The 21,699-nt window shown below is 45.6% G+C and overlaps 1 protein-coding gene across 1 annotated transcript in view; it reads left to right on the plus strand.

Moving 5' to 3' along the window:
* The window catches only part of ARHGAP26 (Rho GTPase activating protein 26), a 416,968-nt gene that overhangs the window by 89,424 nt on the left and 305,845 nt on the right, over window positions 1-21,699 (plus strand). The window contains exons 2-4 of the mRNA XM_006777037.2: window positions 10,675-10,770; window positions 12,367-12,428; window positions 16,852-16,923. Of these exons, the coding sequence (XP_006777100.1) occupies window positions 10,675-10,770; window positions 12,367-12,428; window positions 16,852-16,923 (230 nt within the window). The remainder of the gene's footprint in view (window positions 1-10,674; window positions 10,771-12,366; window positions 12,429-16,851; window positions 16,924-21,699) is intronic.

Consider the following 21,699-nt stretch of genomic DNA (forward strand, 5'->3'; position numbering starts at 1 on the left):
CTGCAGCCTGAAGAAGAGGGATGGGAGTGTCCCTAGCAGAGGCTACAGGTTTTCATGCCATGGGGTCTGGGCTCAGCTGCCTTATCTGTCGCTTCCACCTACTAGGGAAGTGAAAGCTCGGGAGTGAGCGGCAAAGTTTGTTCTCAGCTAGAGTCTAGCACCAGCCCTGGCAGCCAGGCATTCCTTCCAGGGGTAACAGGGAGGTGGCAGGTCTGGTTTTCCCTTTTTCTGCTTTTCAAGTGTGGTTCTTGTTTGTCCAAACTTGTTTAGAGCAAATATGATTGTGAGGTGGGAGGAGGCAGGCCTGAGGGCGTGTTACAGATGCAGAGTTTTTCTTTCACAAATCCAACTCTAAACTTTCTTTCACGGTTCACTACTGTGAAGACCTGGGGACAGAAAGTTCTGCACCTGGGGAGACCTGTTCAGACCAACCCTAACTTACTGTTCTTCCTCTGTTTCATTTGAAAGCTTTACAATTATTTTGGTAAATCTCCCCGAACGCTTTTCCGAAGTAGCATTATTTGCTGTCCTTTCATTGCATGGAGAAAGGCACAGAAAGAGGAAGAAATGGCAGTTGCTTAAACACTCCCTGGAAGAAGTGGTGGCACTCTGATCTATACCTATTAAAGCACACTCTGGGTTTCTGTCTGGTGCAGGGTCCCTGTCCTTGTGTACCTGGGACAGGCAGGGCTGCCCTGCTCCAGTTCCTTATCCACTCAGTGTTCCTGGCTCCCTGTCCCTTCTTCACTTTATTGGCCTGGCCTTTCTTTTGCTTACAAACCTTTTCTAAGAAGGTCTGGCTTTCGCTCTTAAGTTTACCATCATAAATTCTGAGGTGGTACACGTCACCCACCCTCTTAATCTAATTGCACCAGCACATCCTTGTGAAGACATCATTTTATTTGGGGGTATTAGTTGCTATGGTTATTTGCTGTGACTAACAGAGTCTGTGTTCTCTCAATTAGATTTTTGGAAACTGCTCTCTGAGAATGACAGAGGTGTGTCTCCCATAGGAATATCCAGTATATAGCCCCATCATTGCAAAAAAAAAAAAAGAGAGAGAGAGAGAAACACAGAGAAGATACTTAGGGTGGAATTTTAGAGCTAGAAGGACCTTAAGGATGAAGTGGTTCAGCCTCCTGGTTTTCAAATGAGTCTCTAAGGCTGAACTTTCTGAAGTTCGTTAAGAACTTGTTAAGACATTTTCCCTAGGTCCACATCCATAGTTGATGGGTGAGCAAGGACATAGCCTGTTTCTGGTTTTTATTCTATGTTCTATTCCTTCTGCAACAGAAGTCCTCTCAAGGAATCCATTCCTTTAATAGGCACTGTGCTGGAACGATAAAGACACCATGACCTCCTGTCCATGAGGGTCTTGGGTGTGAATCCTAACCCTTGCCTTGGTGAGTGTGGGTGCCTGGACCAGCAGCACTGACATCACCTGGAAACTTGTTAGAAATGCAGAAGCGCTGGCTTCCAGGACTACCAATTAGAATAAGCATTTTGATAAGGTCCTTGGGTGATGGGGTGCACATTAAAGTTTGAGGAGCTCTGCTCTAAGAAGGTAGGACATTCCAGAAGCAAAAGCCAAGTCTTGAGGGCCAAGCCAGGGTTAATCACCTCTCCCCACACCTGCTCCTCTGCTTGGTGTTGGGCTTGATAACGATCCTGTGTGGTGCTGACTGAGAGGACTGCTCACCATTCTCAGCCTGAGCTCTGTCTAGCACAGCCCCCTTCTCATCTTCCCAGCCCTCTGACCCACTCTCCCTGCAGAACCTTTGGTCTGACTTGTGTGGTCTCCTCTTAATGCTCTCCTCCCCCAACTTTTCCCCTTAAAATGTGCCTATTTTAGGGGCAAAGAGCAAATACCACCTTCCCAGGAAAGTAGGCAGTTCAGGCCTCCGAACCCTGTAAATCCCATTTATCTTGGATGTCACCTTAGCATGCTCATTCTTGTATCAGTTTCATCCGGGGCTGGCCGCCTTCCCCAGGAAATGGACAAAAAGGATTTGATGATACCATTCTTTCCGCAGGCATTTAGAAGGCACCGCTTGAGTTTAATAAACTTCTCAAGAGGAAACCCATACTGCTTTGTGTTGTAGTTCAGTTAAAAAGTAGTGTTATTTAGTTCAGGGTTTTTGTCTTTCCTTTTATCTGCAAGGGGTGAAAGGAAGTTTGAAAATCTGTAGATGAATTAGGGTTTTCTAAGCATCTGAGGAAAATCCTTAAGGACACAAATGTGTTCACTAGAATGAGGTTATTTGAGTAGTTTGGTGAGTCAAAGAGGTAAAAATTCCTAATTTTTATGCTAATTAAGACTCTCTTTTTGTTGATTCTCTTCCATCTGCAAGTAAACTTTCACTCTGCCTGTGCTTGTGGGAAGGAAGAAAAATCAGTGCCTAAGGGCCACACTATGCTCTGGTCTTTCATAACAGGGGTCCCCCCTTTTTAATTCTCACGACAATCTTGTGAGGTGTGTTATCTTCAGTTACAGGAACGCTTGGAAAGGTTGAATATTTTGTCCAAAGCCTACAGCTAGTAATTGGCAGATCCAGAGTTTGAAACCAGGTTTGCAGAGTTCATGCACTTCATACTCCTGAATTGCCCTTAACTGGCTCTGTGCGTGTGGACTTAACCAGCCTGGAAATACCCTTTCTTTTCACTTCTTCACTTGCCTAGACCCTCTCAAAATGGGTTTCTTTGTTTTTACCAAGCAACTCACCACTGTTTTCCCTGAGGGAGTTTTTCCTACACTGACCTGCTGTCTCACAAGGTCCTGGGGCATCACGCGAATGTAGATGTTCTGGATACAGTGACACAGTTCTCGCTGTGTCCCCGTTCTGCTTTGTGCCAGGGCTGAGTGATTCAGTTTTGGGGCTTGGCTCTTTAGGGCTTGGGTTTTTGTCATAGATCTGATGCTGACTAAAGCACTTAACATAGGGCCATTGATTAGCAAATGTTTACTAAGCACCTACTATGTGACATACACTTAAGTTAGTCCTTATTTTCTTCATCAAGTGCTATCACTTAAACTCTCAATGTTGTTATGAGGAAAAGTTAACTAGCACTTTGGAAATACAAATGTCTTTGTATACATCATTTGTACGTATTTATGTATATATAGTGATGATGCTACTGATCACTCTTAATTGGACATGAACTTGGAGTTTTCAGTAGGGAACAGAGTTTCTTTGAATCCCTCATACTCTCCTTGTCTCCTGCTCGACTAGTGGACTGTGTACCCAAGTCCAGATTGAGAGGTGTCATTTGATCATTTCTCAGGGAGCAAGCCGTTGGCATGTGGCTGCATGATCCTGCAGTGAAGTGGGATGGGAAGTCAGAGTAGAAGCCCCAAACCAAGTTCAGAGCCAGCTCTTTAGTGAAAAGCTTAATCAGCATTCAAGTTGATCTAGTCTCTCCTCTGTATAAAAATCTGGTTCCCATTTCCTTAGGGATGAAGTCCAAATCCTTTTGTGTGGCACTTAAGTCCTACCATAGTTTGATTCTAACCTCTCTTCCCAGGCTTGCCTCCTGTCCATCAAGCTTAATTTCCGTCCGTTTCTAGGAGGTCCTCTGCTTTGTCATCTCTTTGCTTTCTATTCTTACTTTAGAATACCTCCCCAGGCCCATCTCCCCTGCCCTGCACCTCCTCCCATTTCTACATATCCACCAGTTCTGAACTCTTCAGGCTCAGTTCCAATGCCACTCCCCATTCTTTTTTCCTAGGAGGCCTCCTCCACTGGCTTCAGCTGGAATAGTATCCTGCTCGCACTTCTGTAGCTATTTTTTTTATTCTCTGATTGCCTTAGCACGCTCTACCTTAATTTACAAATTCACATACACAGATTAGGCCCTTCTAAATTGTATCTTTCTCAAGGATATGCAATCTATGCATGCCATTTTTTAAAATTTCTTTGAGTACATTGATACCAGATTCTCAAATATTTGAGTAAATTAGGCAATATGGTATAGTCGTTAAGACCTGTGGAGTCGGAGGGACCAGGTTTCTCATACTACCACTCATTATCTGTGTGACTGTGACAGGTTCTTTCCCCTCCCTGAGTCTGTTTCGCTCTTGGCAAAACGGGAGTAGTGATATATACTCAGTAGGATGGTGGTGGGGATGAAATGGTTTAAAATACTTAGTAGGGACATGTTACATTGTAAGCACCCAATAAATTAATGCATAATATATTTTGGATATTCAGGTGGGTTTGTGTTTCCTATATTATTCTTGAAGGGGTTTTCTATGGAAATAGAATTGGAAACCTCTCATCTGGAAAAAGGCGACACACTTTTCTTTGTTCTATGTGATTTTGCTTTTAAAGTAAACTCTAAAAAAAATTTCATTAGCTGAACTGCTGTGGTTGGAAAACAGATTCTCCAGAGTCAGTGCTGGCTGTGGCCTCATCTAGGAAATAGCAGTTTTAGGGAAATGGACTCAGAAAAAGCATGCAGATGTAGAGTCAGAATGTACACTATGTGGCATGCTATGGTTGATAAGGGAGGTGGGCATACCATCCTGCGCTGAGAGGAGAGGGTTTCTGAGTCTGCTCCAGCCAGATTTCAAATAATGTGAGAGACATGGTGGTGATGACTTCATCCCTCCAGCCAGCCCTTCCTTTCCATGTCTCAGGATTGAATAGATAAGATAAACAAATTGCCTCTGAATGTATTCTGGCAATTCTTCCCTCATGGGTCCCTCCCTCGATTGTTGATTGAACACCCACTGGAAATTTATCCTCTCCGGTGGATGTCCTCAACAACTGGACAGGATCTGTCCCCAGCACTGCATTTGAGGCTGGCCCTATCATTTCTCCTTGAGCCTTAGCACACCTCTCTGATACAGTTGATCACCACCTAGTGGCCATAGGTGAGACCATGCGTCACAGAAACTCAGTGAAAGCCATGGGGGAATTTTGTTCTATTGTAAGATTTGGTGTGTTTCTTATTTGCTTATATAATGCAGGGGTTCATGCTGTAGGGTGGCACTTAGCAAGGGAATGTCACTTGCTTTCGTTACAGTTAAGCAATGGAACTAGGTTTAAAATGCCATATGCAGACTTGGGAAAATGGTGAGTAAGGGGAATGCCTCTTCCCAAACACAGTTTCTGCTAGGATGTGTTCTCAGCTTGCCCAGATATAGGGAGAGAGAAAAGGAGGGTTCTTTGGGAACTCTCCCTTCATCTGGAGACATGCCGGGGCTGAAAGGGGATACGTGGTTGTGGCAGAGAGTTGCCGTTTTTGTTGGTCATTTCTCCTGGTCCCTTGGTGTAAAGAAAGTTTTGCTTTCTGTGCTTGCTGGTGGCTCGCTCTGCAGCTCTGTGGGAACCATCCTCAATAGACAGAGCCAGGGGAGGTGATTTTATGTTAACAGCAAGCACATACCTACATATACTAGCTCCCACCAGACCTACATAAGTAGGAAAGTTTCTCCTAATTTACCCAATCTGCTTTTTTTCACTTGTCAAGCAGAGAATCACCTTTGATGAGTGTAATGAATTAGTGGAATGCCACCTTCCCCCCTCCCTTTGTTCTTTCTGTGACACCTGTTCTCTGAAGGCCCTGTGCCAGGTTCTGAGAATACACTGGTGAGCATGAAGAGACATGTTCCTCACTCTTATGGAACTTACTAGTTGGGGAGATATTAATCAAAGAAATACCCAAACAATATGAAATTGCTACGAAAAAGAGTTGCATAGGACTCAGGATGTGAAAATAGAATAGAGTTTGGACTGGTTAGAGAAATCAGGGAAGGCTTCTTGGAGAAAGGAACTTTTATGCTGAGGTAGGGATAGGGCACATCCCAGGAACTGGCAGAGGCCAGGGTTTCTGGAGCTCATAAGGGAAGTGGGGGCCTAAACTCTGCAGGGCCTCTCTGGCCTTGGGAGGGACTTAGTTCATTGTTCTTAGAGCTCTGGGAAGCCATCGCAGGGTTTGCTGCTGGAGCTGACATGAGTAGGTGGAATACTGACTGGAGGGACAAAGTGGATGTGGAGAGACCAGAGACGAGGCAGTTGCAGTATCCAGGCAGGTGTGGGTATCTGGTTTAGGGGTTACTGACAGTGTTGGAGATGAGTGAGCAGAATGGAGATGCATAGGAGGCAGACTTGGGAAGGACTGTTCTGTGAAGGGCGATAGGTGGGTGTCTGACTCTGACTTGTGTGGCAGGACTAGGGACACAGGGAGACGCCCTTAGTTGGCTCCTTTGGGAGAGAGTAGGGGAAGATAAATAATTTGTTTTTTAGCATGTTGAGTTTTACCTGGGAATGGGGTTGTGGAGTAAAGCTGTAGTCTCTTGGCAGCTAGTGTCTACCTCTTAGTTCCCACCATGGGAATCCCCTTTCCTCTGGGGTATCTCAGACCCTCCACTTGTAAGCCAGCCTGTATTGCTACGCCTGGTCAGATCAGTGTACCAGGTTTTGAGGGCCACTTTGTCCAGCCCTGTCCTAGGCACTTACATATTATGCCACGAGACTCCTCATGGGTAGTTCCAGAATCATTTTCATGCAAGATGATGAGGCACAGAGGCTCTGGTAGTGTAATTGGCCTTCAGAGAAGGGAGAGGTGAGCCTGGGGACTTGAGGATCCTTGTGCTGTAAGCAGCCGAGATGCCATCCTTGTTGCAAGTACTTACCTTGGCAGTTGGTCTTTATTAACTAATTAGTTTCTAAGACCAGGAAGATGTGACAGCGTAGCAAATATTTTTAAGGGTAGTTGTAGACAATTTTGGTAACTTTGGAGGCCAGGGAAAGGTATTAGATACAATGAAAATAAATATAGTTGTAAGGTTACCTTGAGTCTGTCATTATGTGGGTATCCATATGCAAGTATGTTTGTGTGTATGTTAAATTGTGCAAAAACAGGAAATGACTCAACTTGTATTATTGGTAAAACCTGTGTAAATTGAGGACAAGAAGGAAGTGGCTTGACTTGTAGTTCAGTAGTACAACTTGTATAAATTAAGGTAGATTCTAACTTTTAAAAAATTGTGAGAAACCTTGTCTTTCTGTTAAAAACAAAAAGATTATTCTTGGCTTAAATTCTCTTAAGCTCTGTGCAGATCAGTGTCTGCTGTGGTAGGGCATGGCACCTCCAGGAAGGGAAGGGCGCTCTCCTCTGGTCCCCTGGGGAGCAGACAGCTTTGGGAGCAGCCTCTCAAGGCCAGGCTTCTAGCTGCTTCCATATCCTTACCCACCTGGTCTCCTCACTCAGAGGCAGGGACTACTTACTCTGTAAAGCAGATACTTGTCCTCCCCAGAGGCTGCCAGTCATGTCTTCTCTCCACTCTGGCCAGCATTCTGCCTTCTAGCAACAGTAAATATTATTGCTCTGCTTGGCTCTTAGCTGTGTCCTGCACTGCCTGAACACGAAACAGTGGGGTTATATGAGCAGGGTGCCACGTAACTTGGCCTGCACCCAGCACCAACGCCAGCCTCCCCTTCTCCCCTCCTCTTACTGGAATGTGCATGTTGGATTCCTGAGTGCACCAGAGGGAAGGCTCCAGCTCTGTGCAGCTGCATATCCAAGGTGATCACTCCATAGGATGCAATCAAGCCTTTTGGGTTGAAGTAGACAAGAAGCACTGCCTTTTTCATCGTGTCCTCTTCATTGTCCCAAGTAACAGAGAAGGGGTTTATCTTTTAAATTCTTAAAAAAACTTAAAAAATTTTTAAATGATTTTAGAGAGAGAAAAAGTAAGGGGGGGGGAGAGAGAGAGAGAGAGAGGGAGAGAGAGAGAGAGAGAGAGAGGGAGAGAGAGAGAGAGAGAGAGAGAGAGAGAGAGAGAATACTTTGGTGTATAATTATAGCTAGTGATGATTCCCTTCCCTGGTTCCTGTTATTGGAGGATTCATATATCAGGGAAGAAAAGCCCAGCCCTGTCTAGAACTCAAGCTTACAGAACAGAGTGCTTGTACAGTGTGTCTCACTGGATCTCTTGACAGCTGGTGGGTAAGGTAGGGCTGACAACTGTCAGATGAAATGATTGAGACTTTAGGAGTAATCCTGGGTTAGTTACATATCAGGTAAATGATGTAGCTGAAACCTGAACCCAGGAGCCAGTGGAGGTTTGGGGTGAGGGCTAGGGGTCGGGGAAGGGATTGTTCGGCATATAATCAGAACCCCGTGATGTGCAAGCAGAGAAGGGAGGTCCTCCGAAGCAAGCTTGAGATGCTGTCCCAGAGACAGGGGAGCAAATGCCAAACAAGCAAAACAACAGGTGCCCACTGCACCTTTAAAAAAGATTCCTCTCTGAGGCGTGAGTCATTCAAGCCCATGGCGAATTCCCTTTCGGTTTCCAATAATTGGGATTTTCATTCTACCCAGCTGTCCTCACTGGCCTACAGCCCAGTATTGACTCCATACCAGTACTCATTACCTAATCTTCCATCAGGGGGACCGGCCTCTTTATCAGCTTTGTGGGGCCCACGTTGTTCTCAGGTTTGTGCTGTGGCGGGGTGTGCTGTGTGCCCGGGACAGTGAGATCAGGTTACCTTCTGGTCATAAGCTAACAGGCCCTGCTCCTGGTCCTCCTGTGAAAGGCCCCACAAAGGCCCGGGTGTGCAGAACGAGCCGCTCCTTGATCCTCACTGGCAGCTACCCCTGGCAGCCCCGCTTTTCAGGTGCGTGCTGAGAGCTTTCCCCAGCGTGGCTTGCATTTCGCTTTATTTCCACTTTGTTGAGAAGATTGTCCAGCTTGAGTCGTTCTTGCCCTACTGGGGGGAGGCACAGGAGGATTTTTACTGAGTTCTGATCGGGAGGACATTTTGACTAAAACAACACGGAGCACAGCCGTGTCCACATCCCACCTTGGGCCTCTTGGAGGGCTTTGTCTTCCACTCTGAAAGGTTGTAATTCCCTTTTCTCATCCTGCCTGCCTTCCTTCACACAGGGTCCTGACTCTCGGCTGCATCTGTGTCTTTCTTGCCAGGGAGTGATTTATGTTCTCGGGGATCTCCTCAGCCTGGGTTGGCCAGTTTTAAGAGATGCCTGACTCTTCTGCCAGCATCTTGAGACTTTTTGCCAAAGGACCATTCCATTAAAGTGACTGAACCAAGGAGAGATGGGAGACTGTTGGCTGTTGTCTCCCTGTTCTCCTTCTCCACTCCGAGTGCCTTCCTCGCTGGTGTAGAGCAGAGGTCCTTGCAGGAGCCACAGCGAGCTCGGGACCTGTGCCATCTGAGCCACTGAGAGGGCTGGCTCAGAGCAGGAGCCGCTCATATCCAGTGTGGTGCCCCAAGCCCCACACCCGAGAGTGGGACGGTCCAGCCTGGCTCTCCTACTGGCAGCCATTGTTTGGAGTGAACACTCAGATTGACGAACTGAACATTGGGGGTCGGATTTGTATACAGTCCCCCGCCCCTCACTCCCCATATTAAACAGCACAATCAGAGCACTGCCAGGTATGTTGGAGAGGAAACAAGCAAAATCAAAAGATGGGAAAAACCTAACCACCAACCTCAAGGGCCAAATCTGGGAACTGAAAAAGAGAAGTGCTGAGGAACATGGGTGCTTTTATTTTGGTAGGTTTTGTTGATATGTGAAGCCAGAATTCCCCAACCCCCCAACCCCAATATCTTATTAAAGCCAGGCCTTGTTGCCAGTTATGCCTCATATTTCCCTCCTCTGGGAATTTGAACATAATGCCATTTCCCCTTCAATGAGGGGAACATGGACCAGGGTAATTTGAGTGATTAGCCTAATCTGCAGGAAGGCTGCACATGGAATTAAGTTAAGCACATTTGTATTGAGCAGCCGTGGCTGTCAGGCCACTGGAAGGTACCTTGGTGGTTTTATGCCATTAGCAGAAGTTGGTTCATAGAAGGATCATTGGCTTTTATTACTGACTTAAATGAAAGCTTTTTGTTTACGTTTGACAAGGGCCTCTGAGAGCTTTCTTTATAGATACCACGTGTGGGGTTATACCATGTATGGGGTTACTCCAACCCCAAACATTGCCAGGGCTTTGTTCTTATGGCAGTAGGTGGGCGTGGTGACCCAGGGAAATGGTTCGGGCAGACATTTGTCAGGCTGGCCGGCCTCTCTGCTCCAGCGGGCTCTGAGAACTCAGGCCTCACCTGTGCTGGAGTTGGAAGAGGAAGTCTAGGTCCTCCTGTGCCATGGGGACAGGGCAGCTCCCAGCTCTTTCTCCCAGTAGTTTGTGGTATGAGTTGGACTAGCGCAGTGGTTGGCAAACTTCAGCTTGCAAGCCACATGTGGCTCGTGAGCCGCAGTTTGCCGACCACTGGACTAGGGCAAGGTGTTGTTGCATCTGGCATGGGGGCAGCTTCACTGACCACGTGGAGGGTCAGGGACTGAGCCGACCTGCAGGGCTGTAGTTGCTAAAGCCACACCTCCTCCCCGACCTCCTAGGCAAGTGGATCCCCCCTGTGTCAAATGGAGAAGGAGGACTTGCTATATAGCTGGAGGAATTAGAAATAGGGCCAACATTGTTAAAGCAAATGCAACAAACATACTAACTTCTAAAGCAAATCAGCATGTTATGTTATAAACAAATGTTTATTATTTTGAATTTTTGTTCTTTTGTGATTTGAAACGGACTCAGGAAGAAATCTGCTAGTTGCTGTAGTACTGGAAGGACTAAAAAAGTACAGCAAATAAGAAAACCAGTTCATTTCAGTAATTCGCATTTCTTACTCTTTTTCTTACTAGATTTGTCTTCAGCGAAGAGGAAATTTGCAGATTCCTTAAATGAATTTAAATTTCAGTGCATAGGAGATGCAGAGACAGATGATGAAATGTGTATAGGTAAGTCATAACTGTGCTGTTTATCACAACTTCCATTGTCTTTGCTGAGCCTTTTTCTGGGGATAAGAAGAATCTAAGTGTCATAAATTATAATTACAGTGGAGAGGGTAGAGTTGAGCGAATATCAGGAATTGGGGCTATTCTGGGCTTCGTGGAGCTCTGGGATTGCCTCTAGCCCTCAGCCTGCATCAGAGAGCTTGAAGGTTTGTAGTGTGCTCTCCTCTCCCCTCCCTTTAGTGTTCTGCTTCTGGCTGCTCTTGTGCCGTTCTTCCCCACAGCCACAGTGCTAAGAACTTTGAGCAAAAGCAGAACGCAGGTGGATGGGGGAAGAATTAGATCAGAGGTTTCAAATGCCAGCTCATGGGTTGAGATCAGAATGCAGCCATGTTTTCTTTGGCACTCACTTATATAATTGAATTACCATATAGATTGAATTTATCCTGAAGTTTCCATTCTCCAGCTTCTTTGAACATTGGAGAATCTGATCATCTGGCCCCGCATTCTGCCTGGCTACAGTCGGCTGGAGCTATGTAGCTGCTGTTGTCTTCAAATGGGGAGAAGCACTCAGTGTGTAGCTCACAATGCTCCCCACCTCTCCCTTTTGTTTCTTTAACAAGAGGCTGATGGTGGAGTTACCATTTATTACCTCACTGTGCTGCTTCACTCTTCACAATCACCTGTCTGCCTTTTGTAGGCAACGCTGGACACTGAGGATTTGCAATGCCAGGACACCTTTCTTTGCCAGGGCCTAGTCGTTGTACTTTATTCTTCTGACATTGGACATCTTGGTTGACTCCATGAAGTGAGCAAGAATTGAGAATGTTATGTTGAATTAATTAAGTCATCAAATGCTTACTGAGTTCCTGTTGCCTTGCAGTGCACCAGGATCTGGGGATGAGCACAGGCAGTTGGGAGACATCTGAGAGCAGTGAAAATCCATCATTGTTGTAAATCCTGAATACATGGATGCCTTCCCCAACATTATACAGATGTTCCACATATCCTCAGGGCTTTTGCACTTAATGCCTGTTGCCTTTGGGAATAATTGTAGCACAAGAGATTCTCCCCCTCTGACCAGCATGCTGCAAGCTGTGTATTGCATTTATAAGTGGCTTGGGGATGCAGGAGGAACCCATGGAGAAGCCAGGGATGTGGCTTCCAGTGCCAGCAGCACTGTTTGTTTAGTTCTAGTGCCAAAGAAAAGGTTGTGTTCTGACGCAGGCCCACAACAAAGGTTGAGGAGGTCGAATCCTGGGCAGGAAATCCTTCAACTCTTAAGCGGAACTCTGCCCCTTCTAGCCCGGGGCCTGGGAGCCAGCCAGCATCTCATCAGTTCTGGGTACTCTCAGGAACTGGCCAGTCTTTTCCTTGAAGGAAATCCTTCCCTAGCTGAAGTGCCAGGTGGAATTAACATGCATTTCTGGGTCATCCTTGATGGTTAATGATGAAAAGATAAGGGGAGCCTTGGGAAACAATTGATTTTAGGCTCCTGCTTGTGCCAAGGGAGTTCAGTCCATAACATGATAGCTGTATCTGGAAAGGCTCCCGAAGGTCCGTTAGTCAACTTCCATCTCATGGCCCCTTTCTCTTTTCCAGCAAGGTCTTTGCAGGAGTTTGCCAGTGTTCTCAGGAATCTTGAAGATGAACGGATACGGATGGTGAGTACTGCTGGGCTACTCTTGGTCCCAGATAGTGTGGGCACATGTAGGGAGCACAGGATTTGTCAGAAGAACTGGGCTTGGGTTCAGGCTCTGCTACTTGCGTGCTTTGAGCTCTTGGGCAAGCCTTATCTTCTCATCTTTGCAGGGTTTGAAGACTTCAGTACAACATAGGATATATGTACTTGGATAATTTGAGAATGACTTCCTTGCCCTTATAAAAATTCACTGTAATGTGTATATATAAGATATATGACTTCTGGGTGTATCTTTACAATGATTTAACTCTTTGGGGACTTATATTTTTCTATTGGCAGAATGGGAACGAAGGTGCCCCACTCTGCAACTCCCCGTACCCCCTTATTAAATTTATCCAAGAAGCCTTGGAGGTCAGGGTCACTCCTTCTAATTCTGAAGCTCCTAACAGTGCCTGTCGTGTAGAAGGCACCCAGTAAACGGGAACTTAGAAGTGATGGTAGCTCTAAAAAGTTCTTCAAAGAGAGGCACTGTGAAGTTCAAGGACCAAAGGCTGACCTTCAGGTTCCTAAGAGATCTCTTTTGCATAAGAATTTATTCTGATGTGGTTCAGCATTAACAGGTGAGGGATTCCATATCCACAGGATACCATATCCCTAAGATATCAGGTCTGAGGCCTGGTTTGAAACCCTTACTGGCTGCATGTTGATTTGTCCTCAGGAGGGCTCCAGAGGCTGGGGGAAGAGTCCATTAATGAACATTTTTTTTTTCTCTTCCCATGCTAACAACTGAAATGGTTTGACACTAAATTTCCTGTCTTGGTCAGCTTGGGCTGCCAAAATACCGTAGACTGGGTTGCTTAAACAACAAAGATTTATTTCTCACAGTTCTGGAGAATCGGAAATCCAAGATCAAGGGGCTGACTGCTGTGGTTCTGGGTGAGGGCTCTCTTTCTGGCTTGCAGATGGCAGCCTTCCTACTGTTTCCTCACAGGGCAGAGAAAGGGTGGGGATGCTCTCAGGTCTCTTCTTACAAGGGCACTAATCCCATCAGGGGGACTCCACCCTCAAGACCTAGTTAGCTTCCAAGAGATCCCATATTCAAGTGCTATCACATTGTGGGTATTAAAAGATAAACTAAAGCATATTAAATTTGTAAGAGCTTATGTGAGCAAAAATCAATTCAAATTGGGTAGCACCAGCCTGGAAGTAGTGGGAGTGCTCTAGCTACAGGAGCCTGGGGAAATAGTAATAAAGAAATGTGGAAGCAAAGCAAATAAATTATTTAATTGGCTATCGCTTAAATGGTTGCCTTATTTGGGAAAGCCTCTTTGTTTGCGACTACTTAGTATTAGGTTTTGATTTCTTAACCTTGAGTTATTCACAGGCTTAGGTCTTGGGTTGCTGTTGTAGGCTACTAAGGCATTAGAGCCACGTTGGTCCAATGGCCCCTTGTTTAATTAATTTGCCAGGGTAAAATGAATTAGGGTGAGGGTGGGGCAGGAGATGCAAGTTAGTTCTTCGCACCCACCAAGACATTATGTAGTCACATGTTTTCCATTTCAACCCTCATGATGACTCTGTGACGTGGTGCCTGTATCATCCTTATTGTCCAGATGAAGGTGTCGAGGCTTAAACAGGTTATGCAACATGCCCAAGGTCACACAGTGGCATGGTCCAGATTCAAACCCAAGCATGTGCTATGCCAAAGAATGTGTTATGCCAAACAGAGCAGAAGGCTGTCTCACCTTCTGTCCTGCAGAGAGACACTGTTTTCCTTGAGTGCTCATTGCTGGGCGCCTGAGCCAGAATCAGGCCAGGGTGGCAGCAGCAGCAGGGCGGCTGGTGGGTGGAGGCCGGGAAAGCTGTGTTTGTGCACGTGCTAGTGCCGGAGAAAGGGAAATGATTCTTTGGAGTCTGATTCTTGGCCGAGCCAGTATTTGGGGGTGGGTGGTGTGGTGAGCAAATCACGATAATACCCCGCAGATTGCTATGGCCTGCAGCAAGGGAACAATGACTGGATTATTATACTTTTCAGCTTGCCTCTGCAATTTTATTATTAATGTCAGTGAGTTGAGTTTCTACTGTCTGCGTCTGAGTCTCTGGCCATCGCAAGCCCCTTCCCTACCTCCTCACCCCGTGACAGCTTCATCACCAATTCAGCTCAGCTTAGCAAAGCTGCACCTTCTTTGGAAAGCCTTCCCTAATGCCCTGAGATATTCGGCCATCCTTTGTATTCTCTTAATATCTACTTCATGCCTCTAATTCTGCAGTCAGCACAATTTCCTGATGATCGCTGCACGTGTCCCATAGTAAATAGGAGTCCTTGAAGGGCAGAGAGTGGGCTACTGTGTCCCTGATGTTTGTACAGTGTGTGGAACTGAGTGGAAATTACACAATCATAGAATCATAGACCCAGGAGAACCTTATTCCTCACCTCTGCAGTCCCTCATTTGACAGATTAGAAAGTTGAGGTCTTACGAAGGCTAATGGCAAGCAGTGGAAGGACCAGGGCAAGGACTTGGGCATTCTGAGTCCCAGGTGAGCGGCTACTGCTTTTCTATATTTAGCATTTATTTAGGGCTGGGTTGTCAATCATGGATGCCCTTTGGAACAACTTGAGTTTAAAACATACTGATGCCTGGGATGAAGTATAGAGTTCTGATTTAATTGGTTTGGAGTGTGGCCTGGACATAGAAATATTTAAAAGCTCCCCAGGTGAGCTTAACATGTGACTGGAGCTGAGAACCGCTGACTTAGGGGCTCAGACACTGTTGTGGGCCTTAGGGACTTACACTTGATTGTGGAAAAGACTTAAACAGGTGAGCCAACTAAGTCACATCAAATAACAAAAATCAAACAAGTTAAATGACACTGCACAATTCCAGCCTTGCTCTGGGCTCAGACACTGTTGTGGGCCTTAGGGACTTACACTTGATTGTGGAAAAGACTTAAACAGGTGAGCCAACTAAGTCACATCAAATAACAAAAATCAAACAAGTTAAATGACACTGCACAATTCCAGCCTTGCTCTCTACTAAAATAAGTGGCCTCAACATTGAGAAAAAGACAAAGGGTAATAAATTTGGAGATCTGCCACCTTCTACCCCTCACTTTGTCCAGTTAGGTCTCTCTGTGTCCATGTGTGCTTCTGGCCTGTCCTCTGTTGGTCGCATTGCAATGGATATGCATGTGATTTAGAAAAATAAAGCTTTGTTCCAATGAGATTCTTGAAATAATTAGTTGAGCAACGAATAAGCAGCGAATGACTTAAGAGGAAAGATTATGAAATATTGTACTGATTTACAAAAGACCATGGAATCTTAGAGCTGGAACAATCAAGCCCAATTATTTGTAGGCGAGGAAATTGGAGCCTAGAGAGGTTAAATGTTTTGTCCATGGTCATGTAGTTGGCAGCCAATCAAGAAATCATTCATTCATTCATGGGGTCATTGAAACATATTTGAGTGTTCCTTTGTTTTAGGATTCTTCTGTATTTTGGGGATGGTGGTGGATAAGTGAGCATTTACATGAGGGTGTGTGCATATACGCATGTGTGTGTTCTTGTGTGTGTGTGTGTGTGTGTGTGTGTGTGTGTGTGTGTTCTGTAGTGGTGAACAGAAAACTTTAGCTGGCTTTTGTCTTCTGAAGAAAAACCTTGGTGGGTTGTTGGGAAGTTTCTTTGGATTCTGTTGGTGGTCATGGAAAGCCTCCCTAAAGAGGTCACCTTGGGGCTGAAACTTGAATTGCACTGTGTAATGAGTCGTCCTCAAGGGGATTTGGGGACAGAGCATGTGAGTTAACAGCAAAATGCAAAGACCTAGAAGTGGGACAGGTTTGCTATCTCAAATAGTGATGATATAGTTGGAGTGCAGGACCTGAGGAGGTGAGGCTGTGAGATGAAATTGAGAGGCAGCCAGGTTAAATGTTTTGTCCATGGTCATGCTTGTTAACTACAAGCACCCTGATCATAGTCCAGTAGTGGTATAGGTCTATACCAAGTCCAGATGGCAGAGTTTCATGCCACCAGATATCAGGTGCTCTATTTGTTTATAATCCAGACTCAGTGTTGACCTGCTTTAAATATGTCTGCTTAAATAGAATTTGGGTGAATAAGCATTTCCAAGATGTCACTGGAAGCTTGAAATTTAGATCCTACCTTGTCACTAGTTTTCCTCCACCTTCAATTGGTTGCTTACATTTTTAGAGGTCCTAATTTTTCTTTCGAAACAATCAATTTTAATCCTGCCTGGGAATAATACCATGCTTTGAACTGATGGCTAGACTTTGACTTGACATGCTGTCAGTTTCAAGTATTGTGAGCAGTCACCACATGCATGGTGTTGCTTACTCACATTTTAGGTGGAGACGTGGGAGCATTTTGTGCCAGACTGCTCTGATTTTTTACTGATGCTGCTCTTGCGTCTCCCCCCACCCCACCCCACCAGATTGAGAATGCCAGTGACGTGCTCATCACACCCTTGGAGAAGTTTCGGAAGGAGCAGATTGGGGCTGCCAAGGTGAGAAATTTCCAACTCTTCTTGGATTTTAGGGCGGGAGGTCTGGAAAAACACACCTTCTTCAGAAAATCTTGGGCGGATAAGCCTGGAACCTAGTTCTTCACAAGTGTCTGAAGACAGCCTGTGTGCTCATCCCCAGAGCAGTCATTCTAGTATTTTGTTATCTAATCATCCTGTGCTAGTTCATAAATTGTCCAAAAGGTAGAAACCATGCCTCCTCTGTGTTAGTAGCTAGATACCTATATGCTTGGACAACATAGGATTGATTATATTTATTGTGAGGTCCAGGACTCGGAACCTAGAACATGGGTGACAGATTGGGCCCTGTGGTTGTGGCACACTGTTCTTAGCTCACTTTGGCTGTGTGTGCAAGTGAGTTTTCTCATTAGACCTTTACATTTTTTAAGAGAAACTGAAAAGTCAGAGTTTTATATGAAAAAGCCTGGTTCCCAAAAAGAATGTTGGCAAATAATTAAAAAAATATATTACACATTGTGCATGTCTAAAAGTGGGGCTGCTACAGCCCAGAGGTCACCATTTGTTGTCACTGGCTTGGTGGGACTGTAGCCCACACTTGGCTGATTCTATTGTGTTACAGAAAGACCGCAAAGGGAGCCTTGTTCATGTTTAAGAGGTGGATTCTCCCGGGTTTCTCACCCTGTGAGAAATCACTAGAAGCCCTAGCTAGTTTGACCTTCAGTAGAGTGTTAGAGACCACCTGCAGGGAAGATGTTTTCATTGGACTCAATGAAAGTAGGAGGATTTTCCAGATTTTCTTCTTGCTTTTCCAAACTGTGTCCTTTAGCCACAGTCCCTTGCGCCACCTGCAGGGTGTTTTGGGCAGCATCTCACTCTGATCTGTTTTATGGATTTGACTCAGTTGTGAAATGGTCTTGAGAGGTGCCTGTAGGTGGGAAATGGATAGCTGAAATGTAAGAAGTGGGGTCTTCTCCCCTTTCCCCCATCCCCCAAGTGCATCTGCTTTCTAAAAATGAATATATCAAGGCCTGAGATGATGCTCAATTCAGTCATTCTTTGAAGGAGGAACCACGGCAAATATTTTTCTCCTAATTCTACAGCACTTTTCTACCAATTTTACAGTTTACATTTATGAAGAAATTGGAGATGATTGGTTTTTGTATCAGAGATTAAGGAATGCCTAATTTAAAGGGATGTCTGTTTCATTAGGATTTTGTCCAAGACTTTGAGCAAACCCAGTGTTCCTGGGGAGTGTTCCTCCCCTGTCCTCGCTGACGCAGGCCCAGTGAGTAACTTCTCTTTAGTGGCTTTGGGGTCTGTGCCTCCCACTCCTGAAGACACGAGGCAGCGGCTCCGGAGGCTCTGAAGAGCTTTGCGGCGGAGGCAGCGCGGACCTGTGCACTGAGTCATCTTTCCAATAGTCACTTCTCGCTCTGAGCACAGCCGCCTCTCACTCTGGCCTCTCCTCTCGGCACTGGTTTGAAGGTTTATCAGTTAGCACGGGGGAGGAGCGGAAGCCTGTGTGGGGCTCCCTTTGGGTTAATAGCATTGATCAGAATTACAGGAGCAGGTTCTTTTCCAGGTTGGGTGGTGGGGGCGGGGGCTATAATGGTGAGAAATACGAGAATTAAAAATTTTAAGAAAAATGGTTGCTCACCAAAACATGTTTCTGCGCATACACATTCCATTCTCTCATTCCTGATTGAAGAATAATGTGGTGATGTTGGGGATGATTGCTCAACCCTTCTCCTTTGTCATTTCTTTCTTTCAGTATACGTGTTCCTCTCTTCCCCTCCATACATTTCAGAGGTAGTGAAGAAACAACAAACCCTGTACTAGGTGATCTAGAGAGAAGGTTTAAGAACAGTTAAGATCTAGCGAAGGATGTTTAGTGGCTAAGTTCAAGTTTCTGAACCCTGCCTGTGTGATGTTAAAATTACCCTTCCTCCTCTTGGTCCCCTCTGGTGCTGCTTCCGTTGCTGTAACAAGCTGTTGCTACTTGCAAGACACTGCAGTTAGAGTGTGGGGTGTGAAGGCTGCTAGGGAGGTGGGCTCCTGGGCTTTCTTGTGCCAATGTGGCTTCTCGGGTAGGTGCCACCCTGCAGCTCGGTGTGACCATGGCCCTACAATGTTTAGAGTTCTGAGTTTGGGGGAGCTTATTTTTCCTGCAGCCCTAGCTGTGCTCTCCAGTGAAAGTAGAATAGACATTGGTGAGCAGTGGTTAGGTGTGGACACTCGAGCTAGGTTGCTTGAGTCCAACTCTCATTCTGCCATTTGGATGTAAACTTGAGGAGGTTACTGCTCCATGCCCATGTCCTGAGCTATAAAGCAGGGATCACAATAGTACTTACCTCACAGTTATTACAAGGGAGAAATGTGGGAACTCATATAAAGTGCTTAGAGCAGTGTCTGTCATATAGTTATTGATGTTAGTTATTATATTCCATACACATAGTTGGTTCATTAACAAAATGAGCGAGAGCCCGCTGTGTGCCTGGCCCTGCGCTATACACTGGCGTCTGGTAGAGAATGAGCACAGCTGTGGTTCTGTGCTCATGGTGTGGCTGGGGAGAAAGACATCAGGCACAGAGATACAAGTAAAATGCAACCTCCAAGTGTGCTGTGAAGGGTTACCATCCTGGGCCACAGGCCATGGAAAGCAGGTGGTGTTCCCCATAAGAAGGAGGCAGGTTTAGATGCTGGACCTCATCATTGCCATCGCCACCATGGCTACCACCATCTTGGTCAGCATCACTGAGATTTGCTGCACACTTTGCATGTGCCTGGTACTCTGCTAAGCATTGTACATGGTTTATCTCATTTAGTCCTAACAATCCTATGAGGAAGTGGGTGTCCTTACCCTTATTTTATTAGTCAGTCTTTGAGCTGAACGAGGAACCTGAGGAATTAGCTCATGCAGTCACCCTCACTGTACAGATAACATCTAGTATACCACGCCCTGCAGAGGGGCAGTGGTTTGTTTAGAGTAAATCCATACAGAGCTGGGACTTTAGGATCCTACTCTGTCCTTCATCCCCTTAGCCACCATCGTGGATGCCCTGGAAGATGAGCACCGTCCTGTCCCCGAGTAACTGAGTAATACCACTCTCCCATCTTAAGAGCATTACGTAAATCTTAGTGTTAATTCCCCTAGAGGTCTTGTTGTGGCTTGGACAGCACTGTCTCTTTCTCTTTCGCTTTGGCTGTCCTCTTGAACATGGAATGTGGTGGCTCGAGTTGCCAGAAAGTCATGGGATTCCAGTGACTCATGTTCCCAGCCTTTTCTCACCTCTGGTTAGCTGCACTGTCCTGGCACAGGGTTCTCCTGTCTGGGATGTCTGGCAGGGCTGGTGGAGTGGCTAAGTGACATTAACTAGGACATAGAGCCGCAGCTCAGTCACTGGTTTGTATGAAGGAGAAGGTTGCTTGAGTCAAGTGTCTTGCCTGTACCTCTCAAACTTGAAGGAGTAATGTCTCCTTGGGCTTTTCTTCATTTGCTTCTGCATGTTTCATTTTTCTTGTACGTAAATAGCCTTTTAAACAAAATTCAGATTAGTAGAAATGGGTAGGCGTCAGCTAAAATTGAATAGATGATCATTCTGCTCAATTTGTGAGGCCTAGAGGTTTGCTCTTCACCAGATAAATGGTGTCTGACACGACAGGAGCTTGTCGGGGCTTCAGGTGACGGCTTCTTGGTGACTTTTGCGCCACTTTGGCTGTGTTCTGTCCGGAGCACCTACTGCTCTCCTGCTCTAGAAGCATCCACTTGGCCCCTCACAGTATCAGCAGGTCTCAGCTTCCACCTCCCCTCCCCAGTGGGGCCTCTTCTGAGCACCCTACCTGCAGAATCTCTGTGCCTGAACCCTGTTCATTTCCTTCCCAGCACGGTGGCAGTCTATAATTATGCTGTTTACTTGTTCAGTGGCTGTGTTTCTTCTCCTGGACCATCCTCACCATGAGGGTAGGGACTGCTGCTGTCTTGTATTTCAGTGCCTAAAAGAGCCCAATACAGAGTGATTTCGTGTTATATTTTTATTAAATGAATAGAGATGTCTCTGAGTTTTCTTATCTGGCTGCGAAAAATTTTCATCTGTTAGAGGCCTTGGAGTTGCAGAAAAATCCTCTGTGGGCTCCACATACTTAAAAGCAAGAACGATGCCTGGAGTTAGTAAATTTGATCCTGGTTAGCAGGCCGGTGCCAACCTTCTCCCACCCATCCCCATTGGGATATAGAAGGAAGAGGCGCCTGTGACAGTGTGTCTCAAGTGTGGTTGAGACGTGGGCTTTGGAGGCAGCTTGTCCTGGGCTCGAATCCCAGCTCTGTCACTCTCTGCAGCTTTTTACAAGTTAATGTCCCTGGGTCTAAGTTTTTCTCGTCTGTAAATGGGAGATAAATATAGAACCTCACTGACTCAAGCATGTGGTGGGATTGCAGGGATTATTATGTGTATTATGATATTCACATTTTTCATTTTAAAAGCAATTAATATAGGACAATAAAAATATCATAAATGGAGGGGCAAAAGCATGCATTATTCCATTGCCTTACCTCAAGTATTTTCATTTTGGAATCTTCCCATCTAATCTTTGTCTCTAGGTATAGACACTCAATATAGGATGTACCAAGTTTATATCATGCTATTATTGCTTTTCATTCTTTGGTGAGAAATTTTCCATTTTACTGCCTTGCCTTTCCAGTTGTATACGTTGGATGTTCTATACTTCAATTATCCCAAATCCTAACTTTGGGCAGTAATGTTACTGCCACTGTTTCTCTCTCTCTCTCTCTCTCTCTCT

This window comes from Myotis davidii, unplaced genomic scaffold (assembly GCF_000327345.1).
Source record: "Myotis davidii unplaced genomic scaffold, ASM32734v1 scaffold89, whole genome shotgun sequence".
NCBI classification, from domain to species: domain Eukaryota; kingdom Metazoa; phylum Chordata; class Mammalia; order Chiroptera; family Vespertilionidae; genus Myotis; species Myotis davidii.